Source organism: Pezoporus flaviventris, unplaced genomic scaffold (genome assembly GCF_033815535.1).
Source record: "Pezoporus flaviventris isolate CSIRO_AGI_PZ_B2104156 unplaced genomic scaffold, CSIRO_AGI_Pfla_v1 ptg000025l, whole genome shotgun sequence".
Taxonomy (NCBI): domain Eukaryota; kingdom Metazoa; phylum Chordata; class Aves; order Psittaciformes; family Psittacidae; genus Pezoporus; species Pezoporus flaviventris.
Genome location: NW_026892573.1, coordinates 7,033,803 through 7,054,534, shown reverse-complemented (window position 1 = coordinate 7,054,534; position 20,732 = coordinate 7,033,803). Strand labels below are relative to the sequence as shown.

Below are 20,732 nucleotides of genomic sequence, written 5' to 3'. Positions count from 1 at the left end.
AATACCTCTCTGGCTAGCCTGGGTCAGGCGTCCTATCTCCGTTTCCTCCCGGCTTCCCCTCCTCCCTGGCAGAGCATGAGCCTCACAAAGCCCTTGGTCAGGGTAAACATCACTTAGCAACAACTGTAAACATCGGTATCACCAGCACTGTTCCCAGGCTGGAAGTCAAAACACAGTGCTGCACCAGCTACCAAGGAGAAAAACTGACTGCTACTGCTAAACCTAGGACAGACATCAACTGTTATACCCCTGTCCATCAGTTCCGTAGCCCCATCATAGAAAATTGATCAGGCAGGATTTCCCCTTAGTGAAGCCATGCTGGCTGTCACCAAACACCTTGTTGTTTTTCATGTGCCTTAGCATGCTTTCCAGGAGAATCTGCTCCAAGATTTTGCCAGGCACAGAGTTGAGACTGACTGGTCTGTAATCCCCGGGTCATCCATTTTCCCCTTCTTGAAAATGGGGGTTATATTTCCCTTTTTTCAGCTGTCAGGAACTTCACTTGACTGCCATGATTTTTCAAATATGAGGGACAGTGGCTTAGCAACTTCATTCGCCAGCTCCTTAAGGACCCCGCGGATGGATTTCATCAGGTCCCATGGACTTGTGCATGTTCAGGTTCTTAAGGTGGTCTTAAACCAGATCCTCTCCTACAGTGGGCTTATGGTCTTCATTCTCACAGTCCCTGCATCTGCCTTCCAAGACTTGGGTGGTGTGGTCAGAGCATTTGGCAGTGAAGACTGACACAAAGAAGTCATTCAGAACCTCAGCCTTCTCCAAATCCAGGGTAGCCAGTTCTCCTGAGAGCTTCTGGAGAGGGCTCACATTGTCCCTAGTCTGTCTTTTATTTGCAATGTAACTACAGAATCCCTTCCTGTTATCTTTCACACCCCTAGCCAAGCTTAATTCTAACTGGGCCTTAGCTTTCCTGACCTGGATCCTAGCTTTCCGGACAACATCCCTGTATTATTCCCAGAAGCAAGCCTGTCCTTGCTTCCACCTTTTGTAAGCCTCTTTTTTTCCCTTGAATTTTCCTCAGCAGCTCCTTATCCATCCAAGGAGGTCTCCTGGCCCTCCTGCTGCACTTCCTTCTAGTTGGGATGCAACACTCCTGAGCTTGTAGCAGGTAATCCTTGAATAGCAACCAACAGTCTTGGGCCCTCCTGCCCTTTAGGGCTATATCCCATGGAACCTTACTAAGCAGGTTCCTGAAGAGGCCAAAGTCTGTTCTGTTGAAGTCCAGGGCAGTGAGCTTGCTGCACACTCTTCTCACTGTCCTGAGAATCTCAAACTCAACCATCTCATGATCGCTGCAACCAAGGCTGCCCTGGAGTGTCAGATTTCCAATGAGCCCTTCCCTGTTGGTGAACACGAGGTCAAGCATGGCACCTCTTGTCAGCTCCTCTATTACTTGCAGAAGGAAGTTGTCTTCCACACAATCGAGGAACCTCCTGGATTGCTTGTGCAGGGCCATACCGGCCTTCCAACAGGTATCAGGGTTGTTGAAGTCCCCCATGAAGACAAGGGCCTGCAAGCATGAGGCTGTTACTATTTGTCTATAGAGCGCTTCATTCACAGAGTCCTCTTGATCAGGTGGTCTGTAACAGATCCCCACAGTAATGTCTCCCATCACTGTTCTCCCTTTAACCCTGACCCACAAACTCTCTGTTGACTGCTCACCTGTCCCCAGACAGAGTTCCATACTCTCCAGCCTACCTGTAACATAAATAGTAACTTCCCCTCCCATCATCTACAGACATCTACAGACATCAAAAATCTGCCAGCACTGCAGTGAAGAGTGGAGTTTCTTTCTGCCTGATATGTTAATGTCCAAATAAATGGCACAGTCCTGAAGTAGAGAATCCATGTAATGGATTGTAATTGTAAGGCCCACTTCAGACAGGATAGACTACTAATGATCATAATAGTCTTTCCCAGAGTTAATAGCTATGAACTCTCCCCTCATTTGCACATGGAACCAGCACTGTTAATACTTTGTTAGATTTCAGAATCTCCCATGGGATCCTACTTGGCTGCTGAGTACAAGTCATTCTGTAATTGTTTTTGGAATAGTTTATCATACTGTTTCCTCATCTGCCAATAAAAGCTTGTTTCACTTCTCCCAAGACTCATCTTTCACAAGAAGTTTTACTTCTACGCATCTCCAACTGCTTGGAGAGAAACCTTTTTTTAACAATTTTTGCTCTTGTATGTTTCTAAATAAATCTTCCTTTTTATCTTCACCCTAGACCTGAGTCCTTGCAGCTAATTTGAGTCAGCTGCATCTATTTCTGGGTGGTGTTCTGCTCTTTCTGAATCCCATGGGCAGAAGCTGATGTCAGTTGCAGGTATTTGAAAACCTGTCTGGAAGGTGCATTACTGTGAAACAGGTGAAAATCTTTGTGCATCTTGGAGGTCAGAAGATGAATTTACCCAGTTAAAAGACAGGTGACCTAATCTAAATGGGAAGAGGTAACAGCTTTATCTTTAGCAGGCAATGGGCCACAATAAAAGGATGAGAGAGGTGTGGAAAAAGATTTATCTCCAGTAAATGACAGCTTCTATCAGCCTAGCTGTAATTTAGCACGTGGGAGACCATGTGAGGGGAAGTAAACAACTCTAAATTTCAGCCTGGCTTCTACAAAAGCTTGTGTGGGTGTCCCAGTAGTGTTTGGTTAACAGGTTACAGCAGGAGCCGCAAGGAAAATAAGATTTTTCTTTTCCAAATAAACAAGTTTAACTTAATGAAAACTCAAAATTAATATATGTTGGGGGGTTACCCCTGGAGTCTCATTATCCCTAATTGGATGTTTAATTTCATGAATTAGTCAGTGTTAACTTTTAGCTTGGTGAGGGAAAAGAGCTCATATTTAATTGCCCCCAAATTTTCCTTTATTCCTGGGAACACTTGGCAGGATTGTGAGTATCTCTAGTGGCCAAGCTGTCAAACAAGCTCTCCCTTTTCAAAGGATATTCTTTGGGGTTTGTTGTTTTTTTTTTTTCTCCTTTTTTTCTTTCCTTCCCCTTACTATCCAGGGCCAGTTCTGATTCTCTCTCCCACTCAACACCTCCTACTTCATAGGCAGCACCGGTCCCAAGAAGCCCTCCAGCAGAATGCAAACCATGACTGCTTTCTGCCTGGGTGATTTCCTCTCTTGAGAGCTCTGTGCCCAAATTTACACCAGCGTAACTCAGGTTTAATATAGCTCAAAGCAGATCTAATTTTGTGCTGGAACAGTCTGGAATGTCATACCAAACTCTGGTTTTGGCCATAGGTAGTAGTGTTTCACACCCCTTCCACAAAGAAAAAAAAGCTTTGTCTTATAGTATTATCTATTTTTACCTCATCTTTAACCTGTTCTAGAATTACATCAGCTAAGCAAAACCACTGTTTTGTTGTTTTTTTTTTTCCTTTCTCATCTCATTGGTCTAAAATCACTATCTAACATAAGTGAGCAGGGAAATAAAGATTTCTTTTTAAATAGCAATATGAAATGGAGGATTTATCAGGGACATTTAAAAATATTGATGGCATAAAGACAGGCTGACAAATAAGGGATGATTATTCTCATCTCCGCAAGCCGAAGTACAGTTGTGGCATCCTTCCAAGCTGTTTGATTTATATTTTAGTTGATATTTGACAGAAAGGATTTTATTTATACATTATCTAGGGGAAGTGGAAATGAGTATTTATCCTGTCCTCTGCCCTACTTGCTCTCCTTGCTTATCCTCCTGTCTTTTTATTTATATTGTTTGCAATATTTTATTACATGTGGCCAGACACCTGAGAGCCTTCGGGGGTTACGTATCTTCTGTAGTCATTGTTTTCCATTATTATTTTAAGGTGTGGTTTACTGAACACTTACCAACTGAACTCTTGATGTTTAGCATCTGGAATGTATAAATAAAAGAGAGTTGAAAAGCACTGTAGCCTGGAAAAGATACAGACTGAAAATGAAACACATACCTGCTTTAGGCTTCTTATGTAAGATTATCTACAACTCAGCTTCCAAGTTCCAGAGTGATCTTCTAGTACATGAAAAGTAAGGTAGGAACACCAGGAGTTAAGAAATCACAATAGCATGCTGGAAGGAAAGGCTTTGCACCAGAGGAATCCTAGGCCTGAATTTCACTTAACTAGGACTAAAAGTAGCATCCCTGGCTCCATTCCCTGGCCACATATTCCCTTGTGTCTAGTGACCTAGCAATGGCAGCCCTGACGTTAACTACTTCAATGAGCTCATCTGACAGCGATCAAGTCCAGAAATGATAGTTTTCCATTGAACTCATTTGCTCGCCTGGTTCATTCTGCAGTCTCACAATCACTGGACCTCATGTAAGGGGGAACAAGATGAGATACATGGCTGGAGAGAGATGGAATAGAGTGCACTTTTCAGCACTAGCCCACAGTCATCCTAAATTAGTTGTAACATAAAACTACACTCTGAAGTTCAATAGGATGAGGTTAAGTTTCACTCACTAACCCAAAAGAAAATGAACATCCCCTCCCAAATTAAATATTTCTCAGTCTTGTTATTGAGTTTAAGTGTCTCACAGAAGCACATGGCAAACACCAAGGAGGAGTGAAAGGACAGTGAAAACCTGTGTGGTTGGGAGATGAGGAGTCAGCAACAACTCAGCTTCTCAGCGTTGGTGAACTATTATATCAGCTCAGCTGCTCGTGGATCTGTCTAAAGGAATCATTTTGCTCTGCAGATCATCACTTTAAGAGCCATTCTGGAAGAGACAAGACTCAACTGAACAAGATATAATAAGCTACTTTTGCTTGTGTTAGCAGGTTCTTACTAACACATTCAGTATGCCATTGAAAAGAATCTGAAAGAGCTCTGAAACATCTAATAGTATCACTGTGGACAGAAAGATACATTCACGGCCACACAACTAAAATGTTCTCAAGACTACTGAGAATGCTTAGTTACTCACGAGGGGCATGAGCTTTAAAAAGGCAGATCTGGCTTGAAACCAATAGAAGTATGAAAAAAGTTTACTCAGGGGAAAGAAGGCCAAAAGTACTAAGAACTGAGGAAACAGAGGAACCAACACTGGGGAAACAGAGGCTCTGTTGTTTTGTCTGAGCAAATCTCAGAAGTCTATTCAGCAATTATCCTCTCAGTCTTAAAGCAATGGACCCACAGGGCAACTGTGGGGCATGAGCCCATTTCACCCAGCTTTTCCCTTTGTCCCTAAGGAGATGACCCCTCTGACATAGTCTGAATGACTTTCTGCGTCTTGGCAGAGGCAGGCATTCCCTCTGTCTCTGGTCTCACCCTGTCCTCCCACACAGAGGCCAGATCAGAAGTCTCTGCCTACTGACTTGCGCTTCCCAGCCACTGCTGCATTCCCATGGCAAGGGGAGGGGAGTCTGACAAGGAGGAGAGTTCAAATATAAAGTCTCACACCTGAGTTGTGGCAGTCCCAAGCACAAATATAGGTTGGTGGAGACTGAACTGAGAGAAGCCCTCAGGAGAAGAACTTGGGGGTGTTGGCTGGCAAGAAGCTCAACATGAGCCGGCAGTATGCACTTGCAGCCCAGAAACCCAATATCCTGGACTAAATCAAAAGAAATGTGGCCACCAGGTTGAGGGAGGTGATTCTCCCCCTCTACTCTGCTCTGGTGAACCCCACCTGGAGTACTGTGTCCAGCTCGAGTCCAGAACACAAGAGACACATGGACCTGTTGGAAAGGGCCCAGAGGAGGCCATGAAGATGCTCAGAGGGATGCAGTACCTCTCCTATGAAGACAGGCAGAGAGAGCTGGGCTTGCTCAGCCTGGAGAAGGCTCTGGAGAGACCTTGTAACAGGCTTTCAGTACTTAAAGTGGGCTTAAAAGAAAGATGACAGACTTTTTGTGAAGGCCTATAGTGACAGGACAAAGGGCAATAGTTTTAAACTAAAAAACATAGATTCAGACTAGATAAAAGGAAGAAGTTCTTTATTGTGAGGGTGGTGAGACACAGGCACAGGTTGCCCAGAGAAGCTGTGGATGCCCCATCCCTGGAAATGTTCTAGACCAGGCTGGATAGGGCTTTGAGTAACCTGGTCTAGTGGAAGGTGTCCCTGTCCATGGCAAGGGGGTTGGAACTGGATGTTCTTTAAGGTCCTTTCCAATTCAAACCATTCTGTGATTCCATGATTCTGTGATTCTATGACTGGGCAGTACCAAGCACACTGATTGGAAGAGGGGCAGCACTTTGACAAGTGGGGAGAGAAGGGTGGCTGCTCCAGTGAAGGATTGGCAGTATTGGCCTGGTTGGGTGGGAGCAGTACTGCTGTCACTAAGAAGGGAGGGAACAGGCCCCTAGGCACAGTAAGAGGGAAAAATCAGCCTACAGGACCCTCCCACATCCAATATTCACTCCTTGGCCAGTCAAGTCTGGGTGTACTATTAACACCGCAAGCTTTTAGCTCTAGCAGAACTAGTATCACAGTATCACAGTATGCTAGAGATTGGAAGGGACCTCAAAAGATCATCTAGCCCAATCCCCCTGCCGGAGCAGGAACACCTAGATAATGTTACACAGGAATGTGTCCAGGCGGGTTTTGAATGTCTCCAGGGAAGGAAACTCCACAACCTCCCTGGGCAGCCTGTTCCAGTGCTCCGTCACCCTCACTGAGAAGAAGTTTCTTCTCAAGTTTAAGTGGAACCTCTTGTGTTCCAGTTTGTACCCATTACCCCTTGTCCTATCATTGTTTGCCACTGAGTAGAGCCTGGCTCCATCCTCGTGACACTCCCCCTTTAGATATTTATATACACTAATAAGGTCACCCCTCAGTCTCCTCTTCTCCAAACTATAGAGACCCAGCTCCCTCAGTCTTTCCTCATAAGGGAGATGCTCCACTCCCTTAATCATCTTCGTTGCCCTGTGCTGGACTCTCTCCAGCAGGTCCCTGTCCTTCTTGAACTGAGGGCCCCAGAACTGGACACAATATTCCAGATGCGGTCTCACCAGGGCAGAGTAGAGGGGAAGGAGGACCTCTCTCGACCTACTGACCACCCCCCTTCTAATACACCCCAGGATGCCATTGGCCTTCTTGGCCACAAGGGTACAGTGTTGGCTCATGGTCATCCTGTCGTCCACTAGGACCCCCAGGTCCCTCTCCCCTACACTGCTAACAGGTCGTTTCCCAACCTATACTGGAACCTGGGGTTGTTCCTGCCCAGATGCAGGACTCTACACTTTCCCTTGTTATATTTCATCAAGTTATTCCCTGCCCAACTCTCCAGCCTGTCCAGGTCTTGCTGGATGGCAGCACAGCCTTCTGGCGTGTCAGCCACTCCTCCCAGCTTAGTGTCATCAGCAAACTTGCTGATAGTACACTCAATTCCCTCATCTAAATCACTGATGAATATATTAAATAATACTGATCCCAGTACTGACCCTTGAGGCACTCCACTAGTTACAGGCCTCCAACTAGACTCAGCCCCATAGACTACAACTCTCTGGCTTCTCTCCTTCAGCCAGTTCGCAGTCCACCTCACTACCTGATCATCCAGACCACACTTCCTCAATTTAGCTGTGAGGATGCTGTGGGAGACTGTGTCAAATGCTTTGCTGAAGTCAAGGTAGACCACATCCACCGCTCTGCCATCATCCATCCACCCTGTTATTTCCTCATAAAAGGCTAAGAGATTGGTCAAACATGATTTCCCCTTGGCGAAGCCATGTGGGCTGCCCCTCATAACCCTCTTATCCTTGATATGCCTTAAGATGGCACCAAGGATAAGGTGTTCCATCACTTTCCCAGGGATGGAGGTGAGGCTGACCAGTCTATAGTTACCCGGGTCCTCCTTCTTGCCCTTTTTGAAGACTGGAGTGACATTTGCTTTCCTCCAGTCCTCAGGCACCTCTCCCGTTTCCCAAGACTTGGGAAAGATGATGGAGAGCGGTCTAGCAATGACTTCCGCCAGTTCCCTCAGCACCTGCGGGTGCATCCCATCTGGACCCATGGATTTATGGATGTCCAGATTGCTCAACTGGTCTCTAACCCATTCCTCATCGACTAAGGCAAACTGCTCCGTTGACCTGACTTCATCTAAGGTCTCAGGGGTACAGGGCTCTTCAGGACTGCCTGCAGCAGAGTAGACAGAGACAAAGAAGGCATTCGGTAACTCTGCCATCTCTGTATCTTCTGTCACCAGGGCACCCATCCTGTTCATCAGTGGGCCTACGTTGCCTCTGGTGTTAGTTCTATCTGCCATGTATTTGAAAAAGCTCTTTCTGCTGTCCTTGACCCCTCTCGCCAGGTTTAATTCTAAGGAGGCCTTAGTCATCCTAGCTGCCTTCCTACATCCTCTAGCAGCAGCCTTATATTCCTCCCAAGTGGCCAGCCCCTCCTTCCATGACCTGTAAACTCTCCTCTTCCACTTGAGCATACCCAGCAATTCCCTATTTAGCCACGCAGGTCTCCTGGCCCTCTTCCTTGACTTCCTACGTGTCAGGATGCTCCGATCTTGAGCTCGGAAAAAGCAATCCTTGAATGCCAGCCAACTATCTTGGGCCCCTTTACCTTCAAACAGCCTTGCCCATGGGATTTCCCCTAGCAATTGCTTGAAAAGGCCAAAGTTTGCCCTGCTAAAGTCCAGGGTTGCAATTCTACTTGGTATTCTACTAGTCCTACCACACAAGATCCTGAAGTCCACCATCTCATGGTTGCTGCAACCAAGGCAGCCCTCAACCCTTACTGCTTCGACCAGACCCTCCTTGTTAGTGAGGATGAGATCCAGCAGCGCTCCTCTCCTGGTTGGCTCATCCACCATTTGCAGGAGGAAGTTATCATCCATACACTGGAGGAACCTCCTGGACTGTGGCTGGGTTGCTGAGTGGTCCTTCCAGCAAACATCAGGGAAGTTAAAATCCCCCACGATGACCACGGCCTGTGACTGTGAGGCCGCTCTCAGCTGCCTGTAGAAGGCCTCATCAACTTCCTCACCCTGATCTGGTAGTATTACGGCCCCAGAATATATCAGAAGTACTTGCAGGTCTAGATAATTCAGATGTCAACATGGATATGAGGAAGAAAATGATATAAAGGAAGGACGGCTTTGTTTTCAAAATTGCTATTTCTTTCTGTTTATGCACCCATACAGACACAAATCAGTGAACTGGATGCACAACCAGACAGTATCACCAATTACATCTTTCTTTGAACAAAATCACAGAAACATAGGGGAAAAACAAACAAAAAAGCAACCAAAAGTTATTTAAAGGGCAGGATTATTTGATGATATGTTATCTGTTATGTAGTTTAAACAGAATTCACAAACTATCTACAATCAGAACGCTGAAGGTTGTTGTATATTGTAAATGAATTTTAAGTAACTCCTGTTGGCAGAGTTATCTTCTCAGGGCTGCCAAATCACATTGCTTTATCATAAATCTCATTGTGCTGAATCATTTCTTTAAACCACAATTAAAAGAATCACCAGCTAATGAGTTTCTTGCCTTTTCTTTTTTTTTTTTTTTTTAAAGAAGCGTAAATTTCTCAGGGACATACTTTGCAGAGGGTAAAAAGATAATCGGGGTAAATACCAGCGCAGTCGGCGGGGTGTTATCATTCATCTAGTGCTTGCTCTAATCAGGAGAGAATTGCTGTTTGCTGGCAGGTTTTGCAGCCGCCTGCCGGCAGCAGGACATGGGATCTGGGGACTCATCGCCCTTCTGTGGAAGTGATTGCCCTGGTTATAAACCCTGGCCCCAGATTAGTTTTCCTTTGTGCTCCCTCATCTGCCCTCACCCTGGCTTCTCTCCGAACCTCTTCACATTACTGAAACCTTCATGAACATAAAAAATTCCACTGGCTTCTCTGTGACCCCACCCAGGGTTAGAGGCCTGTTTACAGCGCCAGCCCATAGACAGCAACATTAACAAGAAAAACATGGTACTTTTTAGCTAAAGCTGAAACTCTGGCAGGATTTGCATCCGTTACCTGCCCCATCACCGTGTGCAGGCCTCTGTAGTGGATGCAAAGCTGCCTTTAGCCTCCACAGCTGGACACGTCTGCAGTCACAGCATCAGCGTGTCAGGCAGGTCATGGCTCCTGTCACCAGTGGGAAACGGAGCCTAGATCACAGCTATTGGTGCTCATTTAAAGCTCCGGGGTTTTATTACATTTTCACTAACTTTCTTTAGCTGGTAGTTCATCCTCCTTCTGATAAAAAGCACCTGAGGGACACTGGTCTATCATGGCTGTCAAAATTTAAGTTAAAAAACTTCAGACTCAATTTAGTCACAAACCCTTTTTTCCTGCCGTTTAGTTTTCTGTGTTTTTAGCGTACATCTGAATCTCATTTAGAGGCTCTTCTGTGGAAATCCGGGGACTGGATATGCATCCAGAACAGCAACAAGTGCAGACCCCTGCTGTGTAACGACCCAGCTCCAGGAGGGGGCTTTCACAAGAACGCATCTGGCCTCACTGAGGGAGATGTGACCTCCTTTCCCCGCACACCCACGGCTCTGTGCGACATGCACGTCCCGTGTCCCCACTGCCACCCGACCTTCCTCCTCCAGGGCCTCAGGCGAGCCCACTGCCATTCCCGCCCGGGCTGAGGGAGGAACCACCCTGCAACTGCCGGGCCCACCTGCGCATGCGTCAGCCGCCACCGGCTGCCGTTCGCAGCCTGGCCGCACGGGGGTGCTGGCCGGCCTGGCGCCCTCGCGGCCTGGCGCCGCAGCTGAGGAAGTGGTTCTGGGTCGGGCTCGTGACAGGGGTCGTGATGGCGGCGGCCTCGGCTGCGGCGGCTGGGGGTGGTGGAGGGGAGCGCAGCAGCACCCGGGAGCGGCTTCTGGCGGCGCTGGAGGATCTCGAGCTCTTGGCCAGGTACCGCGCTGTGCCCCTGTGTTCGGATGGGAGGGCCCCGGGTGGCGGCTGGGCGCCGGGGGTGGGGTGAGGTGAGGTGAGGTGACGGAGCTCGTCGCTGAGCGTCCGTGGAGCCTCCGATGAGGGCGGCGGGAGGAGCGGGTGTCCCTGGGGTTGGGCTGGGGGAATCGAGTAGAATCGATTTGGCCCTGCCCGGCCTGACCCGACCTCTCGCTGGTGTGCGGGGCGAGAGCAGCGCCAGGCCCGTGTGCACACGCTTCCAGGCTCTCCTGCAGTCCCCAGGCCGGCTCCTGCGGGAGGGGAGGGAGTTGGTCCGGCACTGTGTTCTCCTCCGCAGCTTTTACCCCAGAGTGCCTTATTTCTTAGAGCAGGAGAGCATGCTGTTATTCTTAGAGCATTCTACCACCTAATTTGCTGTCTTGCTTGACAATCTGCGTTTCCTGGGAAATGCTTGCATGCGCACATCTCCCTCCCCTTCCCCCTTAGATTTTAGGCTTTTTATTAGTCACTAAAAATTATGTTTAACTCAGAAATTTGTAGATGGTGTTGCATGACTCAAGCCGTTCTGGTCATTGCCAGCATTAGTGTTAAAGTAGGCTGCAGAGCTTGCCTTTGGAGTAATTTTCAGATACTTTTTCCATGCTCTTTGAGGCCGGTCCGATGACCCTCCCCCAGGCTGACCACCGTGTTTGTTGTAGAGTGCAATTAAACTGTTTCCTAGTCATTTTCCTCCTCTCGAGGGAGTAGGAGCTTAGGAAAACTTTTTCACATGGAATAACCCACACTGTTTATGCGGCTGGCTCACTCTGTATGATTACCCCTGGTACAACAAGGAAAATACATTGGTCAGTTGATCTTGTTTTCTTAATAAGTTTTATTTTCAGGTTTAGATTTTATTGTGACATATGGGTTGCTAGAGAACATGTGTTTGTAGAGAAAGAAATAAAATCCCATTGCTCTTTATTTGTTGTGTTTTTTGTGTTTTTTTAATGGTTTTCTTTTTAATCTTGGGACCGTTTAGACCATTTGGACTATTCTACAATAATGAATCCCGAGCAACCCTCAAAAATATTTAGTGAATCTGCCTATTGACCAGCAAACTGTTGCAGCACTGTGGAGCTAGGCCTTTCCCAGTCATGATACTGGTTTGCTGGTATGGGCAAACATTAAGCAACAGTCTGTAGCCTTTGCATAGTTTTGAATCTGTGTCTGTGTATTTTCTGGCTAACACATAGCAGAATTACAACCCTCCATGCCACCAGCTTTGGTGGTGGTAGCTGATCTACTCATAACATTTTGTTTGCTACTGCTCAGTGGTTGGTAAGGTAGAATAAAGCTTTAGTGATAATGACAACTTTCTTTATTATCTAGCTGTGTAAAATCATTTTAGTATTCAGGAGTGACCAAGAGACATAGGCTAACAAGTTACTCAGAGCTTTAGTAGTGAGGTGCTTTTTCAGGTATTTTAACAAGCACCTATTTTCATTTTAAGGTTCTGGCCCCAGTGCTGAATGAGTCATACATCCCACTCAGCTGTTTGCACTGAAACAAGCAGAGAATCTGTTCCAAGGACAGTGTCCTCAGATAGACAGTTACTCATGCCATTAGAAGCCAAATAAGTTTGCTGAGTTTACAGAAATGCCTTTTTATGTTGTGGTCTTGTTGCTTAGTGAGTTCCCTCCAAGGTTCTTGATGGCTTTTCAGAATGGTGACAAAGTAAATGGGTACCTGGAAGTGTGATCAAGATGTTAGTTTGAGAAGCACTTCTAACCAAGCACCTGAACATTATTAGCTTTTTAAATTGTATTTCTATGTGTTTGATATACAACTAATACACTATTGTAGAAATACTTGTAGTAAAAGTACTTTCACAGCAAACTCTTTAGGTGCTTGAAAGTGTAGACTTAATTGCTCTAAGCCCAAGTGTGAAACTTGCTCTGTTTGGGAAAAAAAATGGAGAAAAAACAGAGAACTAAAATGGTGAGGACAACTTTCACACCCTCTTACAACAAACAAAGGCAGTATAAGTAGGATATGAATGTGGCTTATTGTGCTGCTTCTTCTTTCAGCTTCTGTTTGTCTTGCGTAGTTTGGCAGGAACTCAGCACATTTATTGAGTATAAATGTACAAGTGCTTCATGAGCTCAAAGAACAAAGAAAATGTGCTTCAATCATGAAACTATTCATAGAATTACTCTTAGTTAAGAAATCCTTGCCAACACTGTACTATAAAATACTCAAGTCCATGCATATACTTGTAATGATATCAGTACACTGACAGTTTGGGGATGACTTGTGATTTACAAATAATGACCTAGAAAATTGTGCAAACACCAATTTTGAGTTTTCCTTTCAGGGAGCTAATTGAAATTTTGGCAATTTCAAGAAACCAGAAGCTTCCACAACCAGGAGAGGAGACCCAGGTAAGCTGACTTTCTAAACTGTATTTCTTTGTGTAAGCACAATGCTTCTATATCCCGACCACCACTCTCTTTCTCCCTTTGTTCTTGTCTGTGCTGAGCATAGCTAATGGTGATGATTAGGTTTTGGCCCCACTACAAAGGCATTCTTGGTCCTCATGTTGTTTGCTTGTTTGTTTGTTCATTTTGATGTGTGCTTCTTAGGCTGCTTTTGCAAACAGAGGGAAGAAATTTTGTTTCATTTTCATGCAAACAGAAATACTCTATGAATGTCAGTGGCTCTTCTTTACAGCCTGATTGAGGGTGTATTGTTACTCTGGCTAAATTAAAAGTTCTGCAAAACTCTTGTTCAATAGATCCTGGAACTGCTGATTCAGAGAGATGGAGAGTTTCAAGAGCTAATGAAGCTGGCAGTTGATCAGGGGAAAATCCATCATGAAATGCAGCTTTTAGAAAAGGTAGTAGAAAAGAGGGATAATGATATTCAGCAGCTGCAGAAACAACTAAAAGAAGCAGAGCACATACTGGTAAGTTCATAATGATGTGCTTGCTTTTGAGAATCTACTTGTGAAAAGGTGGCTCTGGAGGAAGTGGTGTTGTGTTTGAGAAGATTTAAATATTTAAAACTTCATAAAAGCTTAGTGGTTTGGCTTTATTTTTCAGTAGTCAAATTCTCTTTAGTTATCATGGTATTCAGTTTTGGTTTATAATGCTAATTTTCTTCCAAACCTACTTTATTTCTGTATATTTTGAAAATGTTCACTGAACAGTTTCTTTCTTAAAATGCAATTAAACGCAAGGGTTTTATTCATGAAGCTGACTTTGTGTAGTTTAGAAATTAAAAATGCTTTGAAGGTTTGGTTTGTTTCATTTTTTTATTATTCTTTTTTTTTACAACTAGGCAACAGCTGTTTATCAAGCAAAGGAAAAGCTGAAATCAATTGAAAAAGCAAGAAAAGGTGGGTATCCATGATCATACATCCTAGGTAAATGCAATTGTAAACAAAGTTGCTCATGAGCTTGAGTTAGTGTTATTTTATTTATTTTCATCTACTATTACAGATTTCAGGTGCTTTGTGTGTAAACAAATTTCCATTTCATTATGAACCTATAAACAGAATAAAGGCAGGAATTAGTATTTTTTTGGTGGCAAATATGTCTTGAATTCAACTGTCTCAGCACTCTTCTTGGACTGATAATAGTCTGTCTGGTTACGCAGCTGCCTCTCACCAAATTGCCTCAGCAGGTTTGCTGAGGAAAGGAAGAGAATGCTTTGTGTATGCATGCACTGTATTTGAAAGACTGGCTAGCTAGTGGTACTGGTTGTACCTGTAACAATTTCTGACATTATGGCACTTACCAAGTGAAACTTACTTCTTTGGGTTTTTTTGGGGGAGGCATTTTCTTAATGTTTGGGTTTGGTTTTTTTTACGTGTCTTTCATCATCTTGTTACACCTTTTTTATCTAAAAAAATCAAGGCATTTCATTAAGCTTATGTTACTGTAATACATGCACATATTTAGAAGGGCTGCTACATGTATGCCCTACAATTATTAAACCAACAAAAAATTTCTTTACTACAGAAAATTCCATAATAAAGCAGGTGCTAAAAGTTTCTTACAAATTGTGCTTGTCAAGTACACTGCTGAAGAGATTGGTTTGTGTTTTTCACAGCGTTAAAGATCTGTTGCCATTAAAAGGGTAGTGAACTTGTGGCTGTAAAATCAGTTCACTGTAAAGGTCAGCCTTGCATGGTCTAAGAATCCTCTAAGTAGTCACTGCATTTGAAACATGCTCTTAATGTTTGACAAAATTACATTCCCAATCTTCTAGCTATTAATGCCCAGTATTCTGAAATAATTAAATGATGCAGCCTCTTGTGAATATAGTAACTTCTCTTCCATTCTTCCAGGTGCCATTTCTTCTGAAGAAATAATTAAATATGCCCATAGGATCAGTGCTAGCAATGCTGTGTGTGCCCCTCTCACATGGGTACCAGGTAACCATCACGTTTATGGCAACAGGTTTTTTTTATAATGAAGCATACCTTTTCTTACAATGCTTTTATACAATGATAAACACCGGGGTTTATTAGAATAACATTGTTTTCACCTTTTGTAGCTTATATTTTCAATGAAAATAGATATCCAAAGTCCTGTAGACTTTGTTATGTACATCTTCAAAAGGCTATGAAACTTCACATTCCATTAACTGACTGCTCTCCTCTGCTCTTTGTTTGCTTTTTTCCGTGGAATGTTGGCCCCAATTGTAAGTTAGAACCAAGTATGTTGAAGGCTTTTCCATGTGCTTAGTTATTTTCCCTTATGCCCCTTATAATACTCTTTTCAGAGGATGTTAGTAATCAGTAGAGTCGGAAGCAGGGCTTCCATCATGTCAGGTTTCAATTTTCAGGACTATCCTTCTTGCCCAAAATGAGAAAGTGAAGGTTTTTTGTTTTTGTTTTCCAATTCCTGCCCTTGCTGTTTAGCTGTGAAGTAGCAGGGAAAGCAAAGATATCCTCTAAACATGGGTTTTTTTTGGTTGTTTTGTTTTTGGTTTTTTTTGTTGTTGTGGCTTTTTTAATGTGCTTTTTTGCCAGGTCTGAATGAACAAAAAAAGTCTTCAGTGAAAGGCACAGACTTGGATTTTAACAAAACAGATGTGATGCTCATTGCTGATCTAATCAATCAGAGTATGGTTTCTTTGGTCAGGAAACTAGGCACTGAAGAAAAAGTTAATGTCTGCAAGACAATTGCTAAATATTTAAAAACATTCCTTTTCTTTTTTTTTTTTAAAGGGGACCCACGTAGGCCATATCCTACAGATCTGGAAATGAGGAGTGGTCTCTTGGGTCAGATGAACAACCCATCCACCAATGGAGTTAATGGACACTTACCAGGGGATGCACTTGCTGCGGGCAGACTGCCAGGTAAGAGAAACTGTTTTGTTTGTTTTTCTTTGTTCCTTGTACAGTCATAGCAATTACACATTTGCAAAGGCAAATCAGAGTAAAGATAATGAAAATTATGGCCAGTGGTGTTCCCTAGCAGCGATCATGTAGTAAATAGAGTTAACATTTACAAATTGCATAAATTTTACTTCATGTTAAATTATACTGCAGACACTACAGCTAAGTGTAAGCAAAAGTCACTGAATTACCCTTCAATTCACTTAAATTGCTGTAAATTAAGTGATATCGAATAATATTAGAAAGCAGCATTTCCAAAGCAATCTTTTCTTAGTAGTGATGACAAAGTATGGGATTGTGAAAGCTGTATTTGGAAGAAAAGTTTATTGTCACCCGCTACTTTCCTTTAAGTCTATGCTGCATATAGCAAGACTCTTTGCTTAGAAATTCTGGATTGAAAAGATGCTGCAAAGGACAGCTTGTGAGGTAGTACCTTGAGTGTAGGAATTGGGCTTTATAGTCCCTTACCTTAATTGCTTAGTGAAATGGGCACTTCCATTGACTGTAGTGGAATTCATTCATTCATGCTAAAATAGAATTTAGCACTAAATTATAGTAACTGAATCAAGAATCCAGTGATTCTGTACCTGTGCAGCATTAATCTACCATGGTTAGACTAAATTGTGGATGATTCTTAGTTTCATAGAGCTGTAACAGTTCTTACCTGACCGTTAAGCCACTTTCAGGTGGTCTGGAAAGCTTGTTTTCAAAAATTGTACTAAGTACATTAAAAACCTCTGTACTATGACTCCATTGGAGAAATAGTAAACTTGGATTTAGTGTTTCTCATAATCTCTCTAATGCTATTATCACCTCTTAGGAAGTGCCTTGAAGTTCTGCACCATCTTGCTTTCTAAACCTCTGGCCTTGGATAAAATGGGTCAGTGAGGTAATAGGAGTGGGACCCTGACATCTGTCTATAGCAGCCCACCAGGAAAATGCTGAGGATGGGCCCATGTACTACCTTTTCTGTTCTTCTCAAACATGGTCAGAGTACAAGTTAAGGTTGTGTTTTCCTCATGGAGTTTGAGCATTTATTTACTTAAGTTTCAGTAGAGGCCATTCTGGCTGGCTCCTCTGCCTCAGAGGATGCAGATTTGCTCCTTTTACTTTTGAGTTGTGTCTCTGTAAGAACCAAAAGCCCACTCTTCAGGACTTTTCCTTGAGAAGCTGGAAAATGTGGGATTTATACACCTAAGTAAAGTTGTTATTTGAATCTGTATTTCCTATGTCAGGGGAAATCCTCTTAATTACTAGACTAACAGGTAAAAAGAAACGTCAAAACTTCATTTAAAAGAAAGTAGAGGCTGCCCTACTTTCTTTTGCCCTACTTTTCAGCATTTTGTATAGGGATCCTGCGTCTGTTGGTGTGTGGAGGCATGTCCTGAGAATGCCCATTATGGGATTTAGCTCTTCTAGAGACTTTTGCAGGGAGATACTGGGTTATTGAGTCCTTAGTGAGTGTGCAAGCCAGCCACTGCGCTGCTTGGTAGCCTGAAAACTTGGAGGCTGCTTAGCACATACATTCAGCCTGGTTTAATAATGGACTGGTTCCAGCATTGAAGTATGGCCACAGAATGTAGAACACTGGCTTTTATTCTCAGCTGGTTCAAATAAAGTTGTTTAACTTCACCAAAGGTGGTATGAGACCACCTTGTACTGTTGTTGGCCTTCCTAAAGCTGTCACAGAACTAGCACAAAGGCTGCATTCTGCTGTGGTATCTGCTGGTGGGTCAGATTTGTACAGGTAGGTAATGCATCTGGTATTAGGGAACTGTAACTGTAGTTCATACGTGGAGAACTTGAAGATCAGAAGCTACTATGTGTGTGGAGACTTCTGAGTTAGATAGCACCTGAGTGAGAATACATCACCCATAGATGACCCCCCTGCTTAGAGAGTGCACTGTTTTTCTGTACTCAAAGTAACATGTGTATGGGTTTTTGTTCACTTCTGACTACCTAATTATTTTTAATTCTTGATGTAAGTGGAGATAGCTGGTTTCTTCTATGGGATAGTCTTAGCTGTGGTGCCTGGTAGTAAGTGGAAAAGAAGCACAGCAGTAGGAGCATAAACTAAAAAGAAGGGAGAAGAAATGGCATATAGATGCATAGTGCAGCTTTGAAATGGGAACTGTTTGTGGGGGGCAAGGAAGGAAGAGACTAAGAAGTGTGGGAGGAGGGTGGGTTGGTAGGGAGTACAGTGTGTAATGATTTTGCAAGTTGTAGAAGAGAAGAAACAGCCAGAGGGGAGAGAAGTCAGAGGTAACTGAAGCTGGCCTCGCTGGGGCACAGTGGGGCATTCCCACTTCAAGTATCTCTGTGGCCCTGGTTTTGTAGTAGGACCCTCATCTCCTTTGCTCTTGGTATGCCATATTTGCTGTTGGAAAAATGATAACCAAGGTATTTTCAGTGAAATTTGGATAAAACCTTTTATTTTGAATTTCTAGTCTAGCTTAAGGTTTTAGGTTTTTTTTTAATCTAATATTTTCATCTATTGCATACTGACAGAGGGTGATCATTTTCATTACTGCCAGTGGTTGTGAGCGTTAAGGCAGTTCAAACTGTGCTTTGAAGGTGAAAAGCTCTGTATGCATATATACTGTTTTGAAGAGGAGTGATGAGAGGTCAAGAGCCATCTACATAAATGGGCCTCTCAGGCAGCGTAGGCTTTTACAGTGATGGAGGGTTTCAACTGTCCAGAATTCAGGAAGGATTTTAAGATGAATTTTAAACTGGAGTTCTGGCTGGGCTGTCTTGTTGCATTTGTTGATATACAAAGCTGATTGTTTGATAAGGCCCCTTTTTTTTCCAGATGTGCTGGCTCCTCAGTATCCTTGGCAGTCAAGTGATATGTCAATGAACATGCTACCTCCTAATCATAGTAATGACTTCATGTTGGAGCCTCCAGGACACAATAAAGAGAATGAAGATGATGTAGAAGTTATGTCAACAGACTCCTCAAGCAGCAGTAGTGACTCAGACTAGGTACAAGAGGGACAGTATCCCTAGTAGACCTTTCCTGTGGTAAAGGTAGGTTGGGTGCTGTTCATCATAAGACACAATATCCTTTTATTACACTGGTGGCCCTGTGTAGGGAGAAGATAACAGCTGGCTCAGAAATAGGGTGACTAATTTATAAATCATGGACTTTTTAGAATATTTTTTTGCATTAGATATTCAAGTAAAATGACTGGGAGCTTTCTGCTGGAGGAGAGATGTCACATTTCCAGCGATTATGTAAATGTGTGAATGTGTATGTTTGCAAGAGACATGGTGTGTATATATATATGTTTACTATACATTAGATGACAAAAGTTCCTGGGAAAAAAGGTGTAAGGGGAATCCCCATGTACGTTAGTAACTTTACTCTTTTGATGATAGCCTTTTCTATGGCACAGAAATGAGACATGACATTTATAATTTTAATACCTTTTTTTTTTTTTTGTCACTGCCTAAATCCATGTTTTTGAGCCAAGAACAAAAACATGGGAATAAGGTGTAAGGAAAAAAGTTTGTAATTATTGTAATATATAATGATATGTCATAAATAAACTTAGCTTTGATCTAACTTCTCGTTTCTTTTTGCAGACTTAAATCTTGAATGAGTTACTGTGTAACTTCAGTACTCATCACATTTTATCCCAGTATGTGGTTGAATTCTGGAGTTTCAGAAGCTTGTACTCATTTTTCCCCTTTGCAAAATGCCAAGTCAGTATTAGAAGCAGCTGAGGAGTCACGAACTGAGAGCCTGCACTTTTCAGCTGAGCTTTGCCAGGTACATGCATAACTGGGCAGACCCTGAGGCAGCCATGTGGACTGCCCATCCATTTGCAAGGCTTCTGGTTAAGCATCCTGGGCCCCTGGAGATGACATGCTTGGGGCACACTGCAGGTTCAGCTCCTTCCAGTTCAAAGTACTCATAGATTCTTGTCTATAATTTTTCAGTTCTTTGAACCTGCTGATTTGTTTACTTCAGCAGTTGCATTTCCTGCCTCAGCTACAATGTTCTTTCATCTTTCCAAAGGCACTTGGCTTTGCTTTCCCTGGTCTGTTTCGCTGAAGGAGTTATTTTACAATGGCTACTTTCCTCTTAAGTAAACCTCTGATCAGATCAGAAACTAATGTGAACTGTTGCTCATGGCAGTTACAGGTTTCTGCCCTGCAGTGAGGCTTCCTGAAGGACAGATCACAAATTTACTCCACACTGCCATTTTGTAGATTTCTCACAGGAAGTATCTGATAAATCAGGTACTTCATTGTTTGTTCGGAGAATCTTCCAAGTATTGCTGTCAGTAATGCTGCCACATATGATCAACAGACATACAAATCCTGTAAGGATGTAGACATGAAAAGGACATCAGGTTCAGTTGCATATGGGGCAGTGCATTTTTGTCTTTAAGAGAAATTGGGAATTTGGTTTTGTCTCAGCTGTTCCTTTTGGAAGTATTTTTAGAGTTACTAAAATTTCACTTCTATTCTGCAGTCTGAAGTTTTTCATATAAAT

The 20,732-nt window shown here is 43.3% G+C and overlaps 1 protein-coding gene across 2 annotated transcripts; it reads left to right on the top strand.

The window, feature by feature from the left end:
• The first annotated feature begins 10,700 nt into the window (after window positions 1-10,700).
• MED4 (mediator complex subunit 4) lies at window positions 10,701-19,796 on the top strand. Of its 2 annotated transcripts, XM_061457357.1 has the most exons (8): window positions 10,701-10,839; window positions 12,332-12,586; window positions 13,196-13,262; window positions 13,616-13,786; window positions 14,161-14,218; window positions 15,173-15,259; window positions 16,058-16,189; window positions 19,041-19,796. In XM_061457357.1, coding segments are annotated over exons 2-8 (690 nt in total). In that variant the 5' UTR covers window positions 10,701-10,839; window positions 12,332-12,584; the 3' UTR covers window positions 19,214-19,796. The 2 variants fall into 2 exon arrangements, with proteins under 2 accessions (XP_061313341.1, XP_061313340.1); XM_061457356.1 differs by lacking the exon at window positions 12,332-12,586 and having other exon boundaries at window positions 10,704-10,839.
• Window positions 19,797-20,732: the final 936 nt, after the last annotated feature.

Coding starts and splice junctions, on each gene's coding strand:
- MED4 (XM_061457356.1), top strand. CDS start 10,736: ATGGCGGCGGCCTCGGCTGCGGCGGCTGGGGGTGGTGGAGGGGAGCGC. Junction 10,840..13,195: donor GATCTCGAGCTCTTGGCCAG/GTACCGCGCTGT, acceptor TTTTCCTTTCAG/GGAGCTAATTGAAATTTTGG. Junction 16,190..19,040: donor TGCTGCGGGCAGACTGCCAG/GTAAGAGAAACT, acceptor TTTTTTTTCCAG/ATGTGCTGGCTCCTCAGTAT.